The 25,724-nt window shown below is 37.1% G+C and overlaps 1 protein-coding gene across 1 annotated transcript in view; it reads left to right on the top strand.

Annotated features, from left to right (window-relative positions):
• Nucleotides 1–4,175: 4,175 nt before the first annotated feature.
• Nucleotides 4,176–25,724, top strand: part of LOC104521696 (spermatogenesis-associated protein 6) — a gene marked incomplete at its 5' end in the record, with an annotated part of 33,141 nt that continues 11,592 nt past the window's right edge. The window contains 11 exon segments of the mRNA XM_029083969.1: nt 4,176–4,347; nt 5,871–5,919; nt 6,799–6,840; nt 8,201–8,325; nt 12,826–12,906; nt 15,569–15,847; nt 17,457–17,544; nt 19,448–19,488; nt 20,324–20,389; nt 20,391–20,417; nt 21,229–21,404. Coding sequence (XP_028939802.1) covers nt 4,176–4,347; nt 5,871–5,919; nt 6,799–6,840; nt 8,201–8,325; nt 12,826–12,906; nt 15,569–15,847; nt 17,457–17,544; nt 19,448–19,488; nt 20,324–20,389; nt 20,391–20,417; nt 21,229–21,404 — 1,146 coding nt within the window.

Below are 25,724 nucleotides of genomic sequence, written 5' to 3'. Positions count from 1 at the left end.
TTTCTCATGTGGCACCATATGATGTTACTGATGTCCAGATAAATTAGAGATCCTTTGTCCAGAAAATAGACTTTCAAGAAAATGTCAGGTTTTGCTTCACTGATCTATTTTTATGAAATGTGCTGCTGGGCTTTTTTCTAGTCATATTTTCCTCCATATCATTTATTCTTTATTTTTGCATATTTAAATATTCTGATTGGTGGGATTATAATGTTTCAGAGCTCTTTTTCTGCCTCACATGCACCTTGTTTTTGTTATTTTTCAGCAGATGGTACTATCCTTGTTTTCATAATATAGGTTTTAGTTATGTATAGATTCAGCAAGAAAAATTACTTTCTTTCAGAACCTGGGCTGAAGATGATTCAACCTCCCTGAGACTCCGTGGTCCAGGCCTAGTACATATTGGATAACTTCAGTTTCCATCATTTCATTCTTTAAGTTAGGTTGGGGTTTTTGTTTGTTTGTTTTCTTTTTCTGCTATATTAAGTATCATTTAAACCAAGTAAAATAGTTGTGTTTGGGACATAGATCTGTTAGTTTTCACATCCTTCCTTTTCCTGTTCTTTTATAATGCTTTGCATATTTCTCAACCCTCTTTGAAACCAATCCACTTGTGTCAGAAGTTTTGTCCTCTTTGTTAATATTTTCCCTTGCTTTAGGATACAAATGAGTTTTGCTCCTTTTGACTTAGGGAAATTCCAAGGTCTTTTCTGATCCAAATCCTCTATCTCTTTGGTTTGTTTCACTGCTAGTTTTCTTGATTTCTGAAAGGCTGCTCTTCTAAAATGGAAAGCCTTGGTTAAAGACCTTATGTGGTTTATCCTGCCATTAATTTAAATTGAATAATTCATGATTGCTTAGACTGAGGTTTCATTGTTATTTGTTTTTTCAAGACTAATTTTGGTGCCTACCTCTTCTGCTGGCATTTAGATTGCTCATGTAGCAGCAGAATGAAATTCACATTATTCTTCATGTCATTGCTACATGGAGAATTCACAAAAGCAGCAGTGGAGGTAGATAAAACTCTAAGCACTAAGATGAATTAATAGCATTGTGGATTACTGCCAGGTAAGGAGACTAAAATGGCATCTCTTCACATTGAGAAGATTATTTTTGCAACTCTAAGTCCAAAATAGTATTCTGTCTGGAAGCTTGCACTCAGCAGAAGTTAATACTGTCCATTGCCCTTCAAAGGGAACTCTTCTTGTTTCGATGGTAATGGGCAATTAAAGGGATTTTTCAAGGCCTGCCTCTTTCATCGGTCACATATGCAGCTACAGTTTTGGGACTGAGTGTACCAAACAAATGCCATAGGGGGCTGTGGATCAGTAGAATTCAATTCCTTTCCATGAGATTAATTCAGTGATTTCTTTATGGCTATTTGTGATGTCCCAGCACCAGAGCTGGTACACAATTTCCATCCTCCTGGGGACTGCAGCAGAAAAGTCCAGGGTAACGCTGTCCTAAACATTTATCATCGTTCTGTAAAATGATCTGTCGTAAATCAGTTAATTGCAGCATTCATATCCCTCTTCCTTAGCTGATCCAAAGATAATAGTATTACGGTGTTTAAAATGGTCTCTTATCCTGACTGAACAGTTTGCAGTCAGAGAAGAGCTTCAATTTGTCTCCTGTTATGCAGCTCTATGCATTACATACTAGAAAATAGATTTAATGAACTGCAGATATACATGTGCCGTTCATTTTTGGAGCTGGTTTAAAGTTCCATGAAAATACAGGTTTGGTGTTCCAGCCCAGGCAATGAATTGTTCAGTTTATCTCAAGGGTAGTAGAAGCACAAGTTTTCACATGTACTGTCTTGCCCCCCACGCTGATTTGTAAGAATTTCTTGTATTTTACAGGTTAACAGAATAAATGACACCTGTTGTTTGCAGTTTTGCCTTCTCTGATGTCTTCAAACCTCTCACTTTTCATCTCAATAAACAGGCAAATATTGGTTGCCTTCTCTAAAGTGAAAGGCACAGAACCCCAGCTAAAAATGTCTGTAAACTGTACAAAAATGGCAATAAGAAAAGCAAGAACTGAGCTAATATGACTTGTAGCATGTAGTTTGGGGAATCTTGCCTTGTATGAATGAAATCTCTCCTTCACTCGTTGCTATTCACACTTGCAACTGCACGAGTGTCACACAAGCTGTTCAACGCTTGACAGTCTATTTCAGTTGGGATATCTATTATTCTGGCACTTTTCTTGCAGATTTGCAGCCCTCATTAACATGGAGAGAACCCCCCCCTTTTTTTTTTCCTCCTCAGATATTTATGAGTAGAAGCACTATTTTTTAATTTATACTGTATCTGTAGTAATCTATCACACATTGTTTCTGTTATTTCTTTCACCTGAGGCGTTTTTCTGCTGTTTATATAGTTTTCTTTTAGATCCAGGTAGGATTTCTCAAGTAAAACGTTCATTTGGGAGTAGGAGACCGTAACCAAAGTCTTTATTTTAATTCCTGTCACTCTCCTCCTTTCTCTTTCTACCTGGCAACTGAAAGTATGAACACTTTCTGCAGCAACCTTATGTTGGAAGAGACAACCTCATATTTATTATACTGTGATAAAAAGTGAGCAGTAGAACTGACGTGAACCTGATGAGGTTCAACAAGAGCAAGTGTAGAGTCCTTCACCTGGGGAGGAATAACCACTTGCATGAGTACAGGTTGGGGGCTGACCTGCTGGAGAGGAGCTCTGTGGAAAAGGACCTGGGTGTGCTGGTGGGCAGCAGGCTCGCCATGAGCCAGCAGCGTGCCCTGCGGCCAGAATGGCCAACAGCATCCTGGGGTGCATTAAAAAGAGCCTGGCCAGCAGGTCCAAGGAGGTTCTCCCCTCTACTCTGCCCTGATGAGGCCACATCTGGAGTATTGTGTCCAGTTCTGGGCTCCCCAGTTCAAGAGGGACAGGGATCTTCTGGAGAGAGTCCAGTGGAGGCCACAAAGATGATGAGGGGCCTGGAGCATCTGCCATATGAGAAGAGGCTGAGAGAGCTGGGACTCTTTAGCCTGGAGAAGAGAAGATTGAGAGGGGATCTTATCAATGTCTATAAATATCTGAAGTGCAGGAGCCAAATGGATGGGGCCAGGCTCTTTTTGGTATTACCCCGTGACAGGACAAGGGGCAATGGGCAAAAGCTGGAACACTTCAAGTTCCATACAAACTTAACGAAAAACTTCTTTCCTGTGAGGGTGACGGAGCACTGGGACAGGCTGCCCAGAGAGGCTGTGGAGTCTCCATCCCTGGAGATGTTCAAAACCCACCTGGATGCTTTCCTGTGCAACCTGCTGTAGGGAACCTGCTTTAGCAGGGAGGTTGGACTAGATGATCTCCTGAGGTCCCTTCCAACCCCCGGGATTCTGGGATTCTGTGAAAGGTAACAGTTCTCTGGCTGAGTAACAGGATTAAACCACGTGGCTTGGAGAAAATAGCAAATAGTTTCACAGTGAGTTGTGTACATACTTGCAGTGAAAACACAAGTAAGTACGTCTGATGTTCATCAGAGCTTTAAAAACATACCAAGTTCTTCTTACTTTAAGAATTGTCCAGATAAAGTTGAGACATCAGTGGCAGTATCTGGCAGCCTACTGAGGAGCCTTCCCTGCCTTGAATACCCTCCAAAGTGGCCAGATTTCTCAGATACAACTTTGTGTGCCATGTGTCTCATGGTAGCGGAACAACAGTTGCTTTTTTCTCATTTATACATGAGAAGACAAGGTCAATATAGTGTTTGCAAATAAACTTGCCCTTTTTGGTGACTGGACAGAGTACGGGTCTCTCTGTGTCAAGACTAAGATCTGGACGGGGTTTTGTGTCTTGGCATTATGCAGACTTCATTCTATGTGATTCTTCATATAAAAGCTGATGTGACCCTTGGTGGTTAACTCTTCTATAGCCAGTACATGCCTTTAAGTGTATTAACCTGAGATTAGGATGCCAGGTTTCAGTTTTGGTTGAAGACAACGCAGTAGGTCTACTTACAGTAATTGGTCTTGATTATTTTAAGTTGGTGACTATTTTTCCTGGTCAGTCTGTACAAACAAAATTGCTTTAGAAAAGAAATTTTTTCACTCTAATCTCTTATGATCTGACTCTCAGAAATCAACCATTTCAGCCTTGACCATTTCATTTTTATCTTGAAAACAGTCATTACTTCTATAACTAAAGTTCAGTTTCTTTAATGAATGTGTTACTCTTACAGATAACTTGCCCTGGAGTGCTGCTGAAAGACAAAGAGGAACTTTATCTCAGTGTCTCTGTACTTGGGCAGTACAAAAAAACTCAATGTGTCCCTGCAGCATTTCCACTCTTCTTTCAAGAAAAACTAGTCTTTGAAAAGGTAAGATAATGTCAAGAGCTAACACAAGCCAAATAAAACCCATCCCAAACTCCACAAAAACTCACTTCGAAGCCCCTGAGCACAAGTAATTACACTGAGGATGGCAAAGCTTTATAACACCTGCTTCTCTTCAGCAGAAGGAGGGTGTGTGCCTGTATTATCCACACAGTCACTCAGGAATTATGTGTACTGACAGCTATTATGTATGATGAGGCTTTTTAGGTATTTGTTCATTCTTGTGTGAACTGTCCTTTTTCAGTGTCTGTTTTCCTGGCTTGGAAGGAGCTGAATGTTGTTGTTCTAAAAATGATGGCAAAGCGAAGAACAAAGACTGTAAGATATAGGAGATTCAACTTAATTTAGTAGAAAGATGGAATAGCAACTTAAGCCTTTTTGGTGACGGTGACATCTTTCTCCCTTTGAGATACTTTTTTTATGGTTTGTCACCAGAATTCCCAGGTTGGTACTCTGGCCTTATAATATATAGTTGTTTATCACATATTCTGAGTCCCTACTAGCTTCATTATTAGTACCACAGGGATAATGAAACACAGTATCTTACAGATATGATCTGGCATCTTGACTACCTATGAATAATAATACTTTGCCCTTTCTAGTTCTTTTCCTTTAAGCATCCCCCAGCACTTTGAAAACCAGACTGAGTAAACATCAGTGACGCTCTGGTGATGTGGGTAAGATACAAACAGTGATAATTTCACCAGCTACTGAAGAGTAAAAAAGACAGTAGTTTTTTAAAGGCAAACATCCCACAAACTGCTTCAGGGAAATGTACTGAATACTATTTTCAGTGTAATTTAGAGGAACTCCAAGACACCAAGACCTATCTGCTTACAAAAAACGTGAATATGAAAACTGATAATAGTATCTGTTGTCTTACCAATAGCTATTAAATAGGTCTAGATACTTGTGAAGTACCAATACTTTGGTATTTTTTAGTGTTTGGTACCTTGAGTAGCAAAGTGACCTCTGCTGAGACTTTCTTACAAAATTAGGTAGGAATCTGTTATCTATTCACATGCTATTTAGTTAAAAAAAAACAACCCCAAAACATAAAAAACCACAACTGCAACAGTACTCTATGCATGAATACTCACTTCCATAAAAAGGAAGCTTAAAATGTTACTAATATATTAAAGAACATATTCTTCATCTATCAGAATTCTAGTACATTCAGCAATTATCTTTCTCTCTTGAAATTTTCTCAGACAATACTTATCTCTACATGTTCAACTCTTCACAGTACTGCCTACTTTAAATATGGAGAGGTAACCCTGAATGGCTGGAAAGCATGTGACAAGAACAGCTAGCTTTCAGTGAATTTGATCATGTGCCAAATGGCAATTTCAGTTTCCTTTCTTTTTCCAGTGGGGGCAGGACTTTTGACAACCATCTGAAGCAAGGAAGAATATTGATTTTTTAAAAACTTTTTCCTCTCTTTCCGCAAAGGTTCTTCTGGTGACTTTGACTGTGCCATTATTATTATTTATTAATTTATTTTCCAGACATTTGCTGATATAGTTGATCCTGGAGACCTTGTGGAGTTACTGGAACGTAGGTTCTGCTTTTTGTGTGTACTATGTTGTATGTATTAATGTTATGTATGTATTAATGTTATGCATGTGTGGGCTCTAAAGACTTTTTGGAGGTTTAAAGTGTGTGATAATTTTTCTATCAGGAGCCTGTCTCCTGCAAAGCTAGTGGGTAACCAATGCAGTATATCATGTACTAAATAAGTAGGACCCTAGTACTAGTGGGTTTTCAGAATGGGAGATTTGTTGCCAATGCAGGCAGAGGTTTTTTGCTGTCTTTGGTTACTAGTAACTTACCCAAAATACTGTTAACTAACAAAATGCCCCTAGAAATGTATGCTACTTGCTTTAGAACAGGAAAAGGGTAAGAAGTCATAATTAATGTAAAATCCATCTGGTTAGCCAGATAGGTAATGGGATCCTTTATCTGATCATTTATTTGATTAATTTTCAAATAATATAAGCATAAACTTTTGGTTTTTGTAAAATTATTCTTTTCATTTTTTAAGAAAATTATGTTTTGCCACTTCTGGAGCATAATGAATTGTAGTGAGACAACAATGACCCTGAACCCAAACTCCAGGAATATGCTTCCTCATACTGGGAATTGTCTGAAAAAGTGGTGAAGCCTGCATCATCTTCTTTAAAAGAAGGACAAAGTTGGAAACAGATAGAACTTACCAAGTTCTAAGTCAAATTTAGAGTTGCCATTTGTACACTGCTAATGCCATTGGGTTCATCTGTGGTATTTATGCAAGCTGTTCTTAATTTTCTCTTACTGTTGGTGTAGTGGAAATAGTGCACTATATACAGTGCTATGAAGCTTCTTAGTTTTTGACTCTGAGAATTGCTTTCCATTTTAGGTTTTTTTAACTCACGAAAAAACTTTTTTCCTTTCTAGTTGACACAGCAGTACTTGAACTAATACAGCTCGTTCCTCCAGGTATTGTATCAGATTCTTCATAAATTATGCAGTTTAATAGGTGAATTTCCATGAGGGCATTGCCCATTACAGCACAATCACTTTTCCAACATACAAACGCCATAGAAAGCTCTTCAACAAATAGTCCTCTGGATATAAAATGTTAATAGATCAAGAGGATCTCATTCTTGGAAGAGAATAATAACTGAATATTGAAATGTGCCTTACTCTGGCTTAGGAAAGTGATAATACTTTAAAAATTGAAAATAAACGGAAATCATCCAATGCACACTTATTAACTGCATCACAATTCACTTGCAAAGTGGCTGTCTGTGAAATTTCAGAGTGCATAATCTTGTTCTCAGAATGACACTTTTTTTCTTTCCATTTTAATGGTGACCATTGGGAAAACTCTTATTCTCACTATAAGTATTACAGATCTCTTGGGATATGTGAAGATAATAAATAGTGATTTGTCATACTTCTGTTATTGGTTTGTATGATTATAAAAATCTATTGTAATGAAATTCAAGTGTTCCCATGAATAATGTAAATCTACATTGTATTGGGAATAAAGTCAAGTTTTAAAGAGGACTTGTTTGGTAACTGGTATTAAAAGCACTCTTTGTCACTTGTCCTTAGTACTTTCAAGGAAACATTTGCTTCTCTCAGGTGACTTGCTAGACTGTTTACTTGAAGAATTGTACTGAACATAGATTTTTGTTGTGGGAGGGTAAAAGATCTTGGATAAGGAATTTAATTTCAGGGGTTGGAGATAAGTGTGATACAGCCCAATATAAGCTGACAAGATGACTGCAATAGTACAATTTAAATTTTTCATAATATACATTCAAGGTTTTTCCCTAAAGAAAATAATGTTTTTAAAAAGTAGCAAACCAGGATAGCGAGAAAATCTTGAGATAATGATTTTGGTGTTGCTTGCGTTTCTTTCTCATTACTGTACTATTACTACTACTGTTACTGTTCTGTAATATAGAGTGATACAGTTTTTATTTAATAAGTGATTGGCTGCCATTAAAAAAATACTGGTTTCTTCTGTGGCATGAAAGGGTAAGAAAGAGGAAAACTACTGAAGAATTGCCTAAAGAAAACTTCTCATATATCTCTTAAAGAAGATTGTGTTAACTGCTCTGTAATTTTTTTACAGTAACAGTGAAACATACTTTCAGAGTAAATTCTGCATGTTTCTGCTGCTGATTTAACTTGATGAGGTTATTTCCTAGTGTGATACACATTTTAGAGCCATGCTGTTAATTTGTAAGGAACAAAATTTATCTTAGTTTCAATGTGGTCTTGTGTTTGGTGTCTGTACTGTATGTCTTTTTCTGTTTTCCAGTTAAAGTATATATTTTCTTTTTAGTAGGAAAAATTCTAGCTACATATGAAGAAAATACAAGAGATTTCCTGTTCCCTGACCCTAAGCTTACCCGTGGGCACCATGGTTTAGATCGTGAGATTTTAATGAAGAGGTCCTCTTCTTTTACAGTAAGTGAATATCTGTGGATTGTATTTGTGATACAGTGTGTTTCACTGAAGAAACCTCTTGAACTACTCCAAATGAAAAGAGATTACTTCTGACAGATTTTGCCATTTTAGGTGTTGAATGTACGAATCTGCAGTTGAACTTTGATGAAGGTATAATCTTTTTTCAAAATGCTTCAATAAATTATTTAATGTGAAAAACTTAGTTTCCACTTGGTTTGCAGGGTGGCACCATGACATGTCTTCCATTCAGTTTAATCTGTGGTGCAGTTGGTAGTTGAAGGGATGCAAGAGAAGAGGGAGATATCATATCAGCTTCACGGTTCTCAACAGAGAAACCATGTAACCCTCCCTCCTCGGTCTCTCTTTGTCACATTTTCTTTCAGACAGTTTAAGTACTGTTTAGGACAATGACAGTCAATACAAATTTATAGTGCTATACCATCTGACTTGTGGGCCTCCCTGAGGTGCAAGAACACCACTAAAATAGTAAGTAACTGAGATTTAGGTTAGTTAGTGCTGCATGATTGTTTTTCAGTTCCAAACCCTGTTTCTTACGGTCTGTTCAGGCCATTCACACTCATTTAGTAACTTGCCTACAGTTTCAAAAAACCTATGATAAATGACAACTAATTGTCAGAATGAGTGCAATGAATTCATGTTCGTTTTCTGGAGATAAAGGCTCAAGTACATTGTAAATGAAAATGAATTTATCTCACACTGCCCTTTCCTAGAGTTTGACTGTTAAATCTTAGGTGTCAGTGGAATAACTCAGGAAGGCACTTTGAAGGTGATGGTGATGACGTGGGAGATGTGTTTTGGGGTTTGTTTTGTTTGTCTTATTTTGATTAAATTTTATGAGTGGAGTGGCAGGACATTTGGATTGAGAAGACAGGGACTCAGTTGCCCTGTCCGTTGTGATTGGATTAAAAACACAAGGCAAGAGGAAAATGCTGATTAAGGGTCACTGGTATCTTTTAGCTGGTATAGTCTTTCCCCTGCAAGGGCAACTTGGACATTCCCCAGTCACTTGCAATTAGAAGTGCTAATCTGGTGTCTAATGCTGTGTTACATTTGAATGAATTAAAGCTGTGATTTTGTGTTATGAAGTGTATGGTTCTGCAGCAGCTTAAACTATCCCTACAAAAACAGCTATTATTTTTTGGCCATAGCATCTCTTTGCTATCCTATAGCTTATCCTATGCATGTTAGTGGTGGCTCAAGAGAGGGAGGGAGACAGTATTGCTTTCATATTTCCTACAGAATAGGTACTTTTCTGGTCTTGAGGAAGAATAGATAGGGAGGTAGTAATAAATTAGGTGGTCTTAGCAAAATGGTTTCTGTTTTTTCGAAAATGCAATATAATGAATCTTTGTCGAAGCAGAGCCACTAGAGAAGTTTGAGGGTTTTTTTGTTGCACCGAGTTCTTTAATACAAAAAATATGTATTTTCTAGTAAAGAGAAGGAGCCATAATTTGTGAGGTGTGAGGAGATGTGATCAGAGTCATTTGGATGTGTAGCTGAATGAAGACACTGTAGTAGCTTTGAAAAGTTGTCTGATGTATGACAGAAATGTCATACATTCCATGTCCTTGGGAACAGTGTAAATGAAATCCATCTTTGCCCTGGAATGAGGGCTGCAGAAGCATCTGTTGCTCCATTCCATCTCCAGTGCAGAAAGAACAGTTTTAAGAAAGGATTTTGGCATACTGACTCCATTTTCAGGAATAATAAAGAAGCTGTGTTTGATGGAATTGGAAGGAGGGTCCCAAAAAGAACTTGTGGTTCCTGTCCTTGCTTGCCAAATGAGATAGCTGTGATTTTTACCTCCAGTCTCAGATGCCTCCATCTTCTAGTGTTCCCTAAGCTTTACTGGCAAGTATCTCCTGCTAACTCTGTCAGCACTAAGCACTGAATGTGAATGCTAAGCAAAAGGGAAAGTGTTAGACATGCTCATGAGAACCCTCATATTATTCCTATGCTAGGCAAGCCACGTTCTTCCCACTTGAAAAGTTATTTATAGCTAGCTGAGATGTTGAGTATTTTTGACTGACAGCTGTGCTTCAGTGGCACTTTGATTCCCAATAAATTTGTCTTTTATTAAAAAAATAAAGGTAGCAACAGCAAGGTTACAGTTGTGGAGTTCAGATAGGCAGTGACAAGCAGTGTCTGATTAAAACTGCTAATCTGCCAGTTGGAAGGAATCCCAAGTTGAGAGGATCAGAACTCCTCCAGAAATCTGGCACTTGGCTGATAACGTCTCTGGCTATATGTCTTATGAGTCTTACAAACACAACACGCATACAGGACGTGCCTCGAGCTATCTCCCCTGGTCCAGTGTTGCCCAGCTGAGGCTTTTGCTGGCTCTCCTGTATTTCTCTGCAACCCTTGCCTTTCAGAATATGTTAAAGGCTTGACTGGTGGTGACTTCTTACAGATGTTCTTATCTCCATTCCCCACTCTCATGCAGTATTTGCCATGTTATTTAACACAGTTTCTTTTCAGTAATGCTGTCTTTCATTAGCATACCAATACAAGACTTTCTATTATATTCATATATACTTTTTAAAGCTACAGACTGTACTCATGCTCCTTACAGTCAAAAGCATGTATTAGACTTGTTTTCTAACTCGGGTTCTTCAAAATATGATCCACCTTTACAGTTCTTCTATGATCAAATTAATATTATGTTTAGATCAGTTCTGTTTAAAGACAGGTACAGAAGGAGTGATAAGCCTGCTCAGGGCTGCAGACACCACTAAGCCAGAGGCAGAAGAATTGATCCCAGAAACTTTCTGTCTGGATTTTCATTTCCAGATGTGTTTGGGGCTCTACAGCAGTCTTTACATAATACTATATTGAATATCCTTCAGCAGTTCCTAGTTTGGGAACTGCAAAAAACAGAACCACTCTGCTTTTGACCTGTAAGTTACTTTTAACATGTCCATGCCTATGTATGCGAGTGCCATTCCATACTCCCTCTCCACAAACCATTTCTCTGAAGGAACCATGATTTTCTATGATTTTTTAGCTGTAAACATTTAACAATTTTGTAATCATTCTCAGACTCTCTAAGAGCAGTAGGTGCTCTGTTGTTGCTTTTTATAGAAGGTTTACTAATTCTGATGTGTCCTTTTTTAAAGTGTTGATAGCACTTGACAGTTCATTAGTGATAAAAATGAGTTGATTAAAGACGGTCAGCTTTAAAATCTCTTCTATATGCCATAACTTGACTTGATTGAATCCTGGACTCTGTTAATTGCTATGACTGAGCTTTCCTGGCATTTTTGTCATTTCATTTCCATAATCTCACCTGAGGTCAGATCACACTCCCTTATGGGAAATCTCTTTGTGTTTAGGCAGGTGGTAGAGAGTAGTTTGGCTTGGCAGTAAACTTCACTCATGAGGTTCCTGCTAGTTCTGAAGAACGTGGGGCAGAGTCACCAACAGACCAGCTCCTTTTTGTTTCTCAGCGATTTTTTGTGTTCATGTGCACAAATGCCCATGCGCACAGATGCCTCGGGGCAGCAAACTGTGTTGAAAGAAGAGAGGGTAGAAAGTTCTAAGGAAATTTGCTTCTGTCTTTGCTTCTACAGAGCTATATAAGATGCACATAGATTATTCCCATTTGTTTATAGAGTATGTGGCTTTTTTAATGTTGCTTGTTTGTCATAATCTCTGCCATTTATACCCAGCAAATTTTGTGTATGTTGGCTGATTCTAGCCAAATTTAACAGGAAGTAGAACTCTCAAAGGTTTTATATTTCTAGACATACCTAAAGTAAAAGAAATTGAGTTGAACAGGAACTGTTAGCCATGGAAAGAGGGAAGGACCTGCTGACCATTAGGACCTGTGTGTTAGTTGACCAGGAGGCCCAGTTAGACCCCATTGACTCCAAACTGGTCAAAACAGCCTCTTGCCAGCCACGTGTAAGCGGGGATTGAGAGGAAGTGGAACATGGTTATAGAACATGGGAGACAATGCACAGAAATCAGACTTTGCTGTAATGGTTACAGAATAAAGGGGATTTTTTATCATACTGTTACAAATGAATAGTTAATTGTAGTGTAATTGACTAATTTTCAAAATATTTTTACCAAAAAGATTGTACAGTTGAGATTATTTATAAATAAGTTTCCAAAGTTAGCATTAATGAAACTTCTGGAGCATGACTGGAAGTTTTATTGATGCTGTATAGCATGGCATGAAAAATCTTTAAAAGTGCTTTTGACAAAGAAATGTATTGAAATAAAAGTCAGACCTTAATTGTTATACGAAAGCAATATAATCATCTGTAATTGAATTGTCAGAAATGCAAATGTTAGCATCTTGACATTTACCACTGCTGTTCTGTCTTTTCTAATTATCTTTATTAAAGGCTGAAATTAACAAAGGAAATGGCTGAAAAATAGGAATGGTTTGTTACATTAGGTGACATTTACTTCTTTGATACCCTTTATCTTGAGTTGGAGCTTGATGTTCAATTATTGTCTCTCTTCTAGGGAATTGCACCAAAATTGAGATTTTCTACAAGCTCCCTTATTAGAGAATGTCTGTTAAGCTCAGGAAGGAGTCACATACAGGTTAGCATAATTTAATTGTTTGCAATTTAATTTCTAGATTTAATATTGATAGCCTTGGTTCCAATTTTTGCATGTGCTGCTCACTTCAAACTTTTCTCATTCTTTTGTTGTGGTTAAAGCAGTTGTCATGGGTGCTTGACAACTTGATTAAATTTTTAATCAAATATGAGTAAAGAGTGGGTTTGGTGCATGACAGTAAATGCTGAGAGTTCCTTGAATCTGAAACAATTATCAGCTGCTGTGTTCTATGATCAGCTGAAGTGTCAATCCCTGGTGTATTTGTAGGTGGAAGGATGGCTTTTCACCATTTCTTACTGACACTTAAAATTAAGGTGGGACAATGAAAGCTAAGTGAAGTCAGAGAAGGTACATTATCAAAACCAAACCAATTAACTTAGTTGTTTTCCATAACAATATCAATAACAGTAGTGGAAATTAGGATTTCTGTTAAAAAGGCTGTCACCAATATTAATCTGGAAATGCTGCTTGAGCCAAGTTAAAGGTGAAGTAGCTGAAGAGACTGGGGGGAAAAACCCCCTCTCTGATGTGTTTGTTCATTTGGTAGTACTCTTTGGTCTCACAGATTGGAATTTTGGTTGGGTTTCCTGGCACGAGCTGTCATGTAAAGTTACTCTTACGTCCTCCTTTTTTGCTATGTTATTGAAATATGGTGCAGGATCAGTTTGTGGCATTGCTAATTAGTTCACTGAGAAGTTTCTTCCAAATTTAACAAACAAAATGTATTGAGATGCTTAAATAAATAATTAAAAAAAAACCCCAGTGACAATTGGCATTGTCAGAAACCGAACTTCACTGAAGGTGACTTCAGTAAGGGCAGTTTGTTTTAAAATTTAAAATGTCCTTAAAAGTATTTAATATATTATGAATGGCATATCAAATTTGCATGTGTTGCAATTAAGGTCTAGTATCATGATTGGTGTAAGCCAGATGAAGCACAGCCTACTTCTGATGAAATTGAAATTAACCTTAGAGAATTAGATCTGGTTTTGTTTGGGCCAGTTCCATACTCTGTTTTACTACCAGCTGAACAAGTGCTAGTACAGGCGTGAGAAAGACAGTGGCATGAATAGTCTGTGATGCCAGATTCTAACTACATTGATGCAAAACAAACACAACCTCAGCCTCATTTGTTGTTGAGTGTAGAGGGAAAGACTTCAAGGCAAGCTGGACATTTCATTCATGGGTTCCTCTGAACTGAAGCAGTGCATGCAACATTCAGATTTAAGACTAATGGCAGCTTCCTCAAGCTTGAAAAGTAATTTATAACAGGAAGGAAAGTCTTGCTGTACCATTATTTTTTATCTTTTATAGCCTGTGAATTTGTGCCAAATTTGATCAAAAAGCCTAATTATCCATACTGTGGTATTCAAAGTTAAAACATGCTGCTGACTAAGTAGCCTGATAAGAGTTGTATAATCTAGAGTGCCTTGACCTATAAAGCTTGTAGAGTAATTGAATGCTCATTTAATGCCAAAAATTACAAAGGAATGATGATGTATTTCAAACAAAACTTTAGTATTGGAAAGAGTTTCCCAGAATTTGAAATGGATCACTGAAGAAATTAATAGTTATTTCGAGGAGGTGTCAGTCCCGATAGTTAGGTAGGCTTTGCTAGTAACAACAAAATTACACTACCAGCCCCACCATCCTCTGTTGTGGGAAGGGAGGTGATGAGGTTAGTTGTTCCCCCACTTTTGTTTCATAGAATCATTTAAGTTGGAAAAGACCTTTAAGATCATGGAGTCCAACCATAATAGTCTTAGTTCCCTACCTGTGTACATCAGAATAAATAGTCTTTATTATGCTGTATGTAGGTATATTAAAAGCAGTATCAACTCAGAGATAGACTTTTAAGGCAATATTTGATAATGATGTAATTTTTATTCATTTTAGCTACAAAATCCATATTTCACATGTCAGGTGCCAGTTTTACAAAAACAGCTGCTTTGCCTCTTATTTTGCAAAAGTATTCACATGATTTGAGAGGATCTTTGAAAGAAGATCTTTGAAGTTGTTATTTGGTTTTTTTGTGGGAGGGGAGAGTTGTTTATTTTTACTAAACATATCTTCTTGATTATAGCTGTTTAAAGAATTAGTAAATTCACAATGATGCAAGAAAATATAAATATCAGAGAACGTAGTAACACTTCTTGTGAGGCTTTAGGCAACTCTAAATGAATGTAATTTAAACTATTAAGCAGACTTCTATTTTAATTTATGTATTTTATTTTAGAGGATAAGCATTTTAAAAGATTAACAAACGTTTAAAGAGATGAAAAAATGCTTCAAATCTGTGTATGGCCAAATCCAGGTGAAGTTTGTGTTAAATGAACTTGTGACAAAATTCAATTTAATTTTTTTACACTCTGTAGGCTAATGTGTGAGAAAGCTAATTGGGTAAGTATGAGACACTTAACATCTAACACGTAGTAACGTGTGTTTTAACCTTCTTCTGGTTTCAGAGAAAATGGTAAATGTATTGTTGTTTTTTAAATTGCTGTTTGATTATAGTTGTGTGAGGAGAACTTCAGCTGACATGGTGTCTATTTCTGTTAAAATTATTAGTTCCCTGTTTGCATTCTTTTCAGTGATCTTTGTTCTGCATGCTGTCAAACCAGATAGTTTCTCTTTTTCACTTTAGGGTGATTCGAATTGGGTGGGTCACTCAACCCCAAATGGAAAACTGCAAACAAAGTTACCAAAGAAAAATACTCTTTCACCTGAGAAAAGCAGGCACAGCTTAACAACAAAGAACTACGAGCAGCCTACAATAGCTTCTAAATCACGTTCTCCATCTCCATACACAAAAAGACGAATGTGTGAGCTATCAGAAGAAGCCAGGCAACGACTGGCCCATTTAAACCTTGGTCCTTATGAATTCAGAAGAGAAACCAATAAACCTCCATTTGTAGTTAGACGGGTTTGTATTCTCTCCTTAGTGCTTCCAGCTTAAGCTCAGATCAAATATTGTTCTTTCACTAAATACTGCTCCAAAAATTCATTCAGCTCTTAGTTTAGATGAATAATTTTTCTCTCTTTAACAGTCTGTCATGTAGTGATTTAAATGTAGAATTAACTAAAATAAAATTTCTTTTATTCACATTAGTAACAGACAAAGATCAAATTCATTCATGAATATCTTGGTTAAGTTCTCTGAGGCCCCATTTCTTTTCTTCCAGCACACTAGACAGGATAATAGGTGTATAAATTCAGCTTGGAAGTAATTGATATTAGTATTAAAAATTCCTGAATAAGACTTTAAAGAAAGAGGGTCTAGTCACATTATGAACAGTTACACTTCCTCTTTCAACTTTTTTTATGTTGGCATCCTATGATTTTTGAAACACTTCCTTTGCTTAGAGCTACATCTCTAACACTTTGACTTAGAGTTCATAACCAGCCTGACTTTCACACTTGCATATGGACTTTTTGCTAACTGTATATGAAAAATTGTTCTGAAATTAGGTTCTGTGTTTAAGTGCTTTAATACGAAGGGAACAGATTTCCCAGCCTCTTGGAGGATCATATTCGCTTACATTTTTTTTTTCCTCTTAATTTTTCTTAAGATTGCAACAATCCTTTATTTTTAGAATAGCACTTTGAATGTGCAGGGGCAGAGATGGGATTGTTCTGATTCTGTACTATGACATTATGATTTGTGTGAATTCCTGATTCTTGTCACTGCCATTGAGATAATTTAGTGTTTGATTAGTTTGCTTCTCACTTTATTTAATTTTTTCTAGTTTATGTACAAATAAATTAATAATATCCTGTCAAATTTTAGAATTATTTTCCAAGTTTTATTCTACATATAACTACCTTTTAGAAATTGAGATTAACCTTAGTAAACCATTAATCATTCATCAACCTCCTGTGTATCTCTCTCTCTCTCTCTCGGATATTTTTGTTTTAACTCCTTTTAATCAATTCTTCTGTTTTTTTGATCTATAGGTAAAGATCACAGTTTAATTATAGAATCTTTAAACACTAATTATTGATTTTGATTGCTTTGTTATGTTTGTACAAAAAATGAAAAAGCTTGTCTCTTAATGTACCGTATGCTGACGGTCATGGCCTTTCTAGGTCAAGAATGCTCCTTTTAGGGCACCTTTACTGCTGAGGACTCTTTTGGCTTGAATATTTTGTGTTACATGAAGATTAAAATTAGATTATGTTAAATGTAACTTTTATAATTAGGAAGAGATTCCTGTTTGGAATAAATATAAGACACTAGGAATTGTTTAAAAAGACTGCAAACATTATAGATTAAGGAGAAACTAACTGCATTTTTTTCTTTAAACAATATGATATTCAGAATTTTCTAGACCTTTCTAGCACTGTTTTTGTTTATGCACATTAATGCTAATAATACTCATAATATGAGCAAAATGTGAAAATAGTTTTAAATAGTATTTTAATAAGAAAAAAATATTTCAGAAAGGACTAGATGTGATCTTATGAATGAAAACAGGAAAAAATAGGAATTGATACATCTGATACTGAGCATTTTAACAGTATTTTTGCTTCAGGTTGAACAACCAAGTCCTGGTACTAAACTTCATAGCTGGTGTCCCACACAAGAAAGCACAGTGGCAGCCTGGACCAAGGCAGACCATGGTCAGTATTTTCTACTGCCTGTCTCATTAATGCTTTTGTTTTCTGTAGTAGTTCAGTGAGGTTATTTTATTTTGGGGTTTTTGTTTTGGTTTGGTTTTTTTTATTTATTAAAAAAGTCAGTCTATAATGGAGAAAAAGCTGTTCTTTCTTCCTAGGAATAGGAAGAAACTGAATAAGGTACTACTGCAAAAGGTGGTTTTGGATAGTTTTTTACCTCATGAAACTTGTAACATAGTTCTACGTGGTATGAAAGTAGGAGTAGAAAATACCAAAGTCCAGACAAGTGCTTTGTTTCACGCTGCTGGCTTTGATGAGTTGGATAGTGAAGCAAATCTGCACCACAGTCTGTGGGTGTGTTGATCAGGCTTGGGGTACTGATAATTTTGAAGTTCAAGGGCTCTGTTGCTTCAAAAATGAATAATATTTATTTCAGCAGTATTTGTAAGTAGTGGATCAGTGACTTACCATTATTAATGAGCATCCAGGATGTGCTCAAATACCTGCTTTGGTATCACCATTATCAGTAAGTGAGGCCTTAATAAAAGATGTAGGATCAGAAATTTAAGGAAGTACCCTAAAACTTGATTTTATTGCATGTGTCTGGCAATATGAGGATTTTAATGAATCTCATCAGTATTTGCTTATGTGTACTCTGCCTCATTTTTATTGCACCTCCTCAGTAATTTTAAATTGTTAAACAGCAAATCATTGTGAACTTGTTATTTTATTTTTGTTCTTTGTAGTAGTACCAAATCCAGGATTTCAAAGGTTTCACTTTCCCTTTGAGGTCATACTTACTAATCTGTAGTAGCTGGATAATGTAACAGACCTATTACCATCTGATACCATTACATGTTTAAGAAATGAGTTGATGGTTTCTGGTCGGTGGTTAGGCAACCAAAATCTACCTCACTATTAATATCCAGAAGATTCACTGGTCACCTGCCTATGTTTTGAGGCTTAACTGTAACTTATAAAAAACCCAGATTCCTAGATTGCCCAGAGAAGTTGTGGGTGCCCCCTCCCTGGAAGTGTTTCAGGCCAGGTTGGATGAGGCTTTGAGCAACCTGGTCTAGTGGAAGGTGTCCCTGCTGATGGCAGGGGGGTTGGAACTGGATGATCTTTAAGATCCCTTCCAACCAAAAACATTCTATGATTCTGTGGTTAGAAATCTTAATACTGACAGTACGGTTTAGTCCTTTTTTGCTTTCATGCAGGTAGCTGAGAGGGGGGTGTCTTTGCATTGCTGTACAGCATAGAAGTGACACTTTGGCCTTGGGTCACAGTGTGAGGGTTGTTCAGTACAGACTGATACAACCGATCAAGAAGCCAGACATAATTTAATGTCAGTCCCTTAGGGATGAGGTGCATATTGACATCAGTGAAACACCCTAACCTGATATGGACCTCATAGTTTCCCCACATATGTTTCCATGGACTTCATACTCATGTTTGTGGGTTAGTGGTGAGGGAAGGAATGAAGAGGTGATACAAGCAGGGAGACGTGGTTATAGGGAAGCTTGTTCAGGAAAGATTAGTAAGGTAGTGTAATGTACCTGAGAATTTTGGGGAATGGTAGAGCTTGATTTTATATTGATTTAGGCAATGAATAGCTCAACAAAATGTGCCACTTCCATCTGTACAGAAGATGGTGCATACACTGATTCATTATTATAAACATGAAATAATTCTTTTCAGCTTAAGAAAGTGATTTCCTGAAATATTCAAAGGAGACTGTTTAGAATTTCACAATGTATAATAATAATGATAACGATGATAATAAGTTGCTTTTGTACTGTTTGGGAGGAGAGGTAAGCTATTTTGTAAAAGACTTTATAAAATTTAGGACATTCAGATATTTTTTTTTAATTTCTTCTGAAATGCACCTTTTTTCTTTCTGCAGATCTTTCTCTTCTTGGCAGCTACAGACCTAAGAAAGCTGGAGTGAGTACTTTGAAGTACTATTGTTTACAAATTATTTTTTGGGAAGCTGAGTCAGGAGGATTGTCCTGCATAAGTATTTTTGAAACTTTAACTTACACAGTATCAAAAACAAGAAAAGAGATATTTTAAATCTGATCTAACCTGGTTTAGGCCTGCTGACAGATTATTTACAAATAGAAATGTAAAACTTAACACTCTATAAGATATTCATACCTGTAGGTACAGAAATTGCTTCTCCTTGACATTGAGGCTTGTGACAAGCCTGTAGAAAAGCTTTTAAATGCAGTTTGCATTTGCCTTCCCGGTCATTCTGAGAGCACACTTCATTCCAGAATTGGATGCAAAGGTAACACTGGTATGACTGGCAAGTCACTACTCTGTTATTTCAAGTCTTTGCTTTTTCAGATTTTAGCTGCTTTGTGTATTAGTTGGTTCTGAAGATTAATGTCAGGGCTCCGTTTTGTGTGTGTGTTTTTTATTCTTTCCATCCTCATTTAATTGTTTTTGCCTGTGTTCCTAAAGTACTGCAGAAATTGTGGGCTTAGGCATTTAATTGTGTATGCCCTCTTAGATTTCCTAATGCCTGGGAAAACTGATAACAGGAAAGAAGAAAGAAGGGGAATTAAAAGGATAAATCTTAATGTATGTTAAGCACTGTTTTGTCAGATTCTAAACTTTTATCACCAAGGATTGTAGTTTTGCGTACTGTGTAAGTCTAATATATTGTGCCACTTCTGGATTGTTCAGTGGCTGTAAATAAAATAGAGAATTTCTACTAAATAAGCTAAATATGTCATTATTTCTTCGTGTTTTTTTAAATTATGGCTATTTTAAGGTTGTGTTGTGTCCCCCCATCCCTCTGCTCCCCAGTGTGAAAGTAGATTTCAGTAGTAGTCATTGTTTGGAGAATGCAGATAGCTGAGCTACAGGTTAATTCATCAGTTCTTGATGCCTCTAATCACTTGTGATTCTCACAAAATCAGGGCTGAACAGAATGTATCTTTTTCTTGCCAGAAATACAATATAGCTTTGTTTAAGAGGAGCTGTTTCCCAAAGCTGAGGAAAAAAACTCTCCAGCCTGGAAAGAGCTAATGAATAACCTGATTATTGTTGGTCTGGTTTTGTTGTGGTTTGTTTCCCCGCCCCCCCCTTTAGCTTTGGGAAACAACTCTTGTAAAAGTCCACATTCCAGGTAAAATGGCGTGACCCATGGAGACATTTTAGTGGTCTGTTTCAGGTTAAGAAGAACTATGAAATCAGAAACTAGTGTAGTGAAGAGTGAGTAGAAGATGAGTAGATGGGCCTGTTTTCCCTTGAGGAAGAGCAAATAATGAGGAAAAAAAAACCTAAGAACAAGCGGTCCCAGACTGAGCAGAGGTCTGAGGTTTATGTTGTTTAGACTCTAAGGCATAATTCTGAATCTGTGAGATTCCTGGGAGGGGTAAATCTTTAAATTGTGCAGTCAGAAAAGGTGATACAAGGGCTGTTGCACTACACTTTGCCATAAGATGGTGTGTTAGATACCAACAGAGTCCTCTAACACTTGTTGATTTAATTTAGACCAGGTCTTTTTGTATGAAATGAGGGTCCTTGTTCTTTCCCCAGCAGATAGATATGCCTGCCTGTATGTGCAACCTTTAACATTTTGATTTGAAAAATAAAAACCTGAAAACTGTACATCTTGATATTAATAATAAATTTTAGCAAGGTTTGGTGTTTGTTTGGTTTTTTTTTCTACAGGCAAAATCTACTCATGGAAAAGACTTTGACAGTTCTGACGTTTGCAGTAAGGACGGGATCTCAGATCCACGCAACAAACAGTCCCATTCTGCTGGTTTATTAGAGCGTTCAGCACCTCCAGCATTTCAGAAGCATTCTCTAAGTTCTGTGCTAAATCGATCTTCTCTAAGGGAAAGGTAATGACTTGGTTTTGTTTGTGAAATTCTGGAATCATTAACATGAGCAGATGGTAACAGTACTTGCATGACTATAGTTTGCATGTTTAGAGGTGTGCAGGCTGAAGAGACTGAAAAATCTTTCCCCAGCAACTGTATTGTCATTTGACTTTTCCTCAGGTGCTGTGTTTGCCATCACCTCTCTGTTTAACAAATACAATCTTAATAGTATGGCAACGAAATCTTTGACATCTCTGTTGCTAACCTTCTCTGAAACAATGAAGCCCTAGATATCAGGCTGCCAATGTCCGTCTAAAGCAGAGAATACTTAAGTAAATAAATAATCACTGTTTCAGAGGGGATTAGAATCTCGGGAATGTAAATATAGATACATGTCAAGTAGGCTTTAAGGGAGGTACTTGGAAACCCTTTGTCCTTCTGAGTGTTGTTCAGCCTGGTGTTTGTAAGCACATACTTGTGGCTATTCTGCAGTCAGATGCGTGACTAGTGTGTGTGACTAGTGTGCGTAACATGCTTGGGCTAGCTTTAATCTAGTCAGTGTATTATTTTCCAATCTTTCTGCTTTACTGACATCCTAAGATTTTATTTTGAGTTGAAGTGTGGGCCTCTGCAGCAATTGTGTGTTTATTAATTGCTATATTTAAATTTGTTTTCTTGGTAGTCTCCACTGACCCCAATGGGGCTGGGGTGGAGACGGCTTCTAATATCCCTTAGTTCAGTGGGTTTCTGGGTTAATATTTTGGGCACATTTTGCAGCTTCAGTGTCTGATGAGGGTGAGATGGAAGAAATGTCAAAAAGCAACAGATTTTTTTCATGCTTAAGTCCTCTAGTCCTTCAAGGAGAGCATTCCCCACCTCCTGCTGAGTAGAACGTGTACTTGTTGCAATGCTTCTACTCTACATTCAGGTTAGTAAGTTACTAGATGCCTTTCTGGGAGCAGAAAAACTATATACAAAACTGGACCTGAATAACCAAATATATCAAATAATTGAGAGAAGCTGAGGATCAAACTGATGTCCTGTAGTAAATGCTGAGGTTTTTACTGAGGCCCTACTTGGAGATGTAATTTGGAGGCTAGTTCACACTCGTTCCAGGCTGTTTCATCCTTATTACCTCTGGTACCTCAGTTAATCAATGTTTGCAGGGTGCATTTTATAGCCTATACACAGCCTAATGCTTTTTTTTTTCAAAATAGAAAAATTGTCTCTTCTTCTTTAAAAAGAAAAATGACAGATGGCAGGTGGGGATTGAATTTTTAATACTCATAAAGATCAAGTTGGTGTTTTAACATCTTCCCCTGCTTGAAAACTTGTTTGTTGTTCTGTGTAATAGTATTTCTTGAGAAGTGTTTGTATATAGAGAGATTAGGATGTATCTGGGGTTTGGAGGAGGTTTCTTTGTTAGTTTGTCTACCTCCCCATTCTCTTTTGACATTGTTTGTGCATTAGTTACCTCTGTCTGGGGAAGATACATTATAATGGTGACTTTTTTATCCTTCTTTTTTCAACTTGACTCCTTTTTTTTTTTTTTGTCAGGGGTCTGTGTGTGTTAAATTTTAAAATGGATTACATTTAAAGCTAACAGGGTGCCTTATATTCATAGCAGGAAAGTCTTGTATGTTACGAGCTGCTGTTACGTGCACAGTAATTTAGTTGTCTGCCAGTTAATCTTGAAATTGTCTGAATGTTCTTGCTTTTTCCCTTTGTGAGCCCCTCTCCAGAAGAGATTTGTGATCTTGTGAAATTATTTTTTTTCTTCTTATTAGAACAAATGTTCTCAGCTCTTTAGAGATGTAATATCTCTTTATGTTAAAGATGTAGGCATTTACTTTTGTCATCAGAAAAATTGAAAATGAGAAGGTAAAAGGCATAGTCTAAAAATTTGGATTTCTGTTTCATGCTGCTGAGATAACAATGCCTTTAGCTGACTGTATACTGAGAGTTATAGTTGGAATGACAAACATGGATCAGAGGTCATTGTTTGGAAATGGATACAAACACTACTGTTCACATCATAGAAATACAGAGAAAATCAGTACTACTGAGAGTATAGCAGTGTTAGTGCATTTGCAAGAATACAGAGTCATCTCACAGTATTTTGTGTTTATTTCCTCAATTTTATTTTTAATTACAAAGACAAAAAGCTTAGCATTTCCAGGCTATTATTTTTTTAATGCTGGTCAACCCACAGTCAATATGAAACTTGACTCTCCACCTTGAACTTTAGTGAAAAAAAAAAAGTGAAGTGAATGTCTGCCTTCTTGGGAGTACTTCCCAGAGCCCTGCTGAATAGTTGTTAAGCCACTGCAATACTTTTCAGTGATACAGAAATTGGGGTCTTGCATAAGGTCTTTTGAGCCCTTTTGTATCCTTTCTGGCAGTTTCCAGTCCCTTTCTGTGAGCCTGCTGTAGAGCGATCACAAATCAATCCTTTCCCCTTTCCACTGGGTTTGAGCCAGAAGCAGAACTGTAAATAAATTTACTGTAGAACAAGGCAGCAAAGTTTTGAATATTTATTTTTCATAGTTTATGTTTACATTTTTCATTATTTAGGTCACCTGAGGAAGGCATTTGCTAGTGTTGCAAACAGACAGTAAACAGAGTGATGTGACTGTACAACTCCACTTCCCGTTTTGATTCTAGCTGCTGTCCAGAGCCACGTTACATGCACACTCTGCAATTCCTGCCCATGATGTGTGGCCAGGTGCTAGGCTAGTAGGTACTTCTCTACTTCAATCAATGCAGTTGGCTTGCCCCCATAGACTGGTTGGTTGAGCATAGATAAGTATCCCATATGCTTTGTGAAAAAGCATTAGGACTGTGTTCTCTCAATGATGCTGCAGGAAAGCAAAATTAAGTCCAGTCTTTGCTTTCATAGAGCTTGTGCATCCTCATGCACTCCTAGAAGAAGTGTTTTTCTTGAGGACTTGCAAGGTCAGCCTTCCTCGCAGCACTGAAACCTGCAGCAAAGTACCTTTCCGAAAGAAAAGGAGAAGTGATGAGGTGGATTCTGTGAGGTAATGACAAAAGTCCTCTGAACGGAGCTATCTGCTGGCACAAGAGAAATTCTTTTCTCAAGAGACTGCAGCAATCATAGGAGTATTTGGCCATTTCTGTTATGTTGAGAGGCAAAGCTACTTCTCATGCTTTTGGGATCAAAGGATTCTTTTTCCTACTCTGGACATGGCAAGCTTTTACTTTTGTTTTTTATCATCAATCTGAAGAATATTGTTTCCAGAGTAAAGCCCAGCTCCCTGTCTTTTTTATGTTCTCCTGGTTATACTGCTGATATGTGATCTTACCTGCTATAAAATCTAACAAAAATCTAAGTTCTGTTTGAAGTAAGGCAAAGGTGACTGTATGGATCAGATGTCCTTCTGTAGTATTCCCCTATTGTTTTACTACCATCTTTTTATGTTATTTTTTTCCAAATACTATATCAGTATTTGGAAATATCAGCATGAAATTAGCTATTACTTAGTGATGGATATAATGATAGAAACTAATAGTTAGATACTAATAAAAGACTAGATCCTGTGTGAAGTCCTTGAAACTTCCAGTTATCAGAAGCTTTGGCTTCAGCAATTTTGAAATGTCAGCCCTGGATCTTGGGTACTAGTTTTGTTGCATAGCAAAATCCAGATCCCAGGTAGTTCACCTGATATTTTTGAGTGTGGCATGCATCCTAAGACAGGGTTTACTTCCGTGAGAGTTAATTTTAAGAAAATTTTAAGAAAAAGCAAACCCAAATTACATCCTTTACTAAGTAGACCAGTAAAACCCTTAAGTGTAGCCCAGCCTTTCTATTGTGCCTCCGTACAGACCAGTGTACACTGAGAACCAAGTTCATTGTACTGAATTACCACTTCATGTCCTCTTAAATGAGAATAAAACAACTTCACTTAATGTGAATGCTGCATAAATACCTACTTGGATATAAGATCTATGAGGTTTTTTTTCTATTTCAGAATTAAATGTATTTGGTTTTCTTGAGAATCTCTCTTGTTCCATGTATAAGTTCTTGCAGATTGTGGTTTTTCAGGTTATACTTAGCTTTAAGAGTTCTTTCTCCCGCTTCTCCCCAATTACAGTGGCGTTCTCTCCAATTGCGAATGTGGTACTACAGTACTTCATTGATTTCTCTCCTCTGATAGTTTGTCCTTGTATGTGGTTTTGCTCAGCGTGAAGTCTGTGTCTTTGAAGCTGATGAATTCTTCATGGAGCCCACATGCACCAAATTGTTCACAAAGCTGGGAGGTGTGATGTTGGGGGAAGGGGGCACGATAGGCATTGCAAATATTCTGCAGTAGGCTTTTGCAT

The sequence above is a fragment of the Antrostomus carolinensis genome, unplaced genomic scaffold (genome assembly GCF_000700745.2).
Source record: "Antrostomus carolinensis isolate BGI_N321 unplaced genomic scaffold, ASM70074v2 scaffold11562, whole genome shotgun sequence".
NCBI lineage: Eukaryota > Metazoa > Chordata > Aves > Caprimulgiformes > Caprimulgidae > Antrostomus > Antrostomus carolinensis.
Note: the sequence above shows the minus strand (reverse complement) of the source record. Positions and strands in the feature narration are given on the sequence as shown.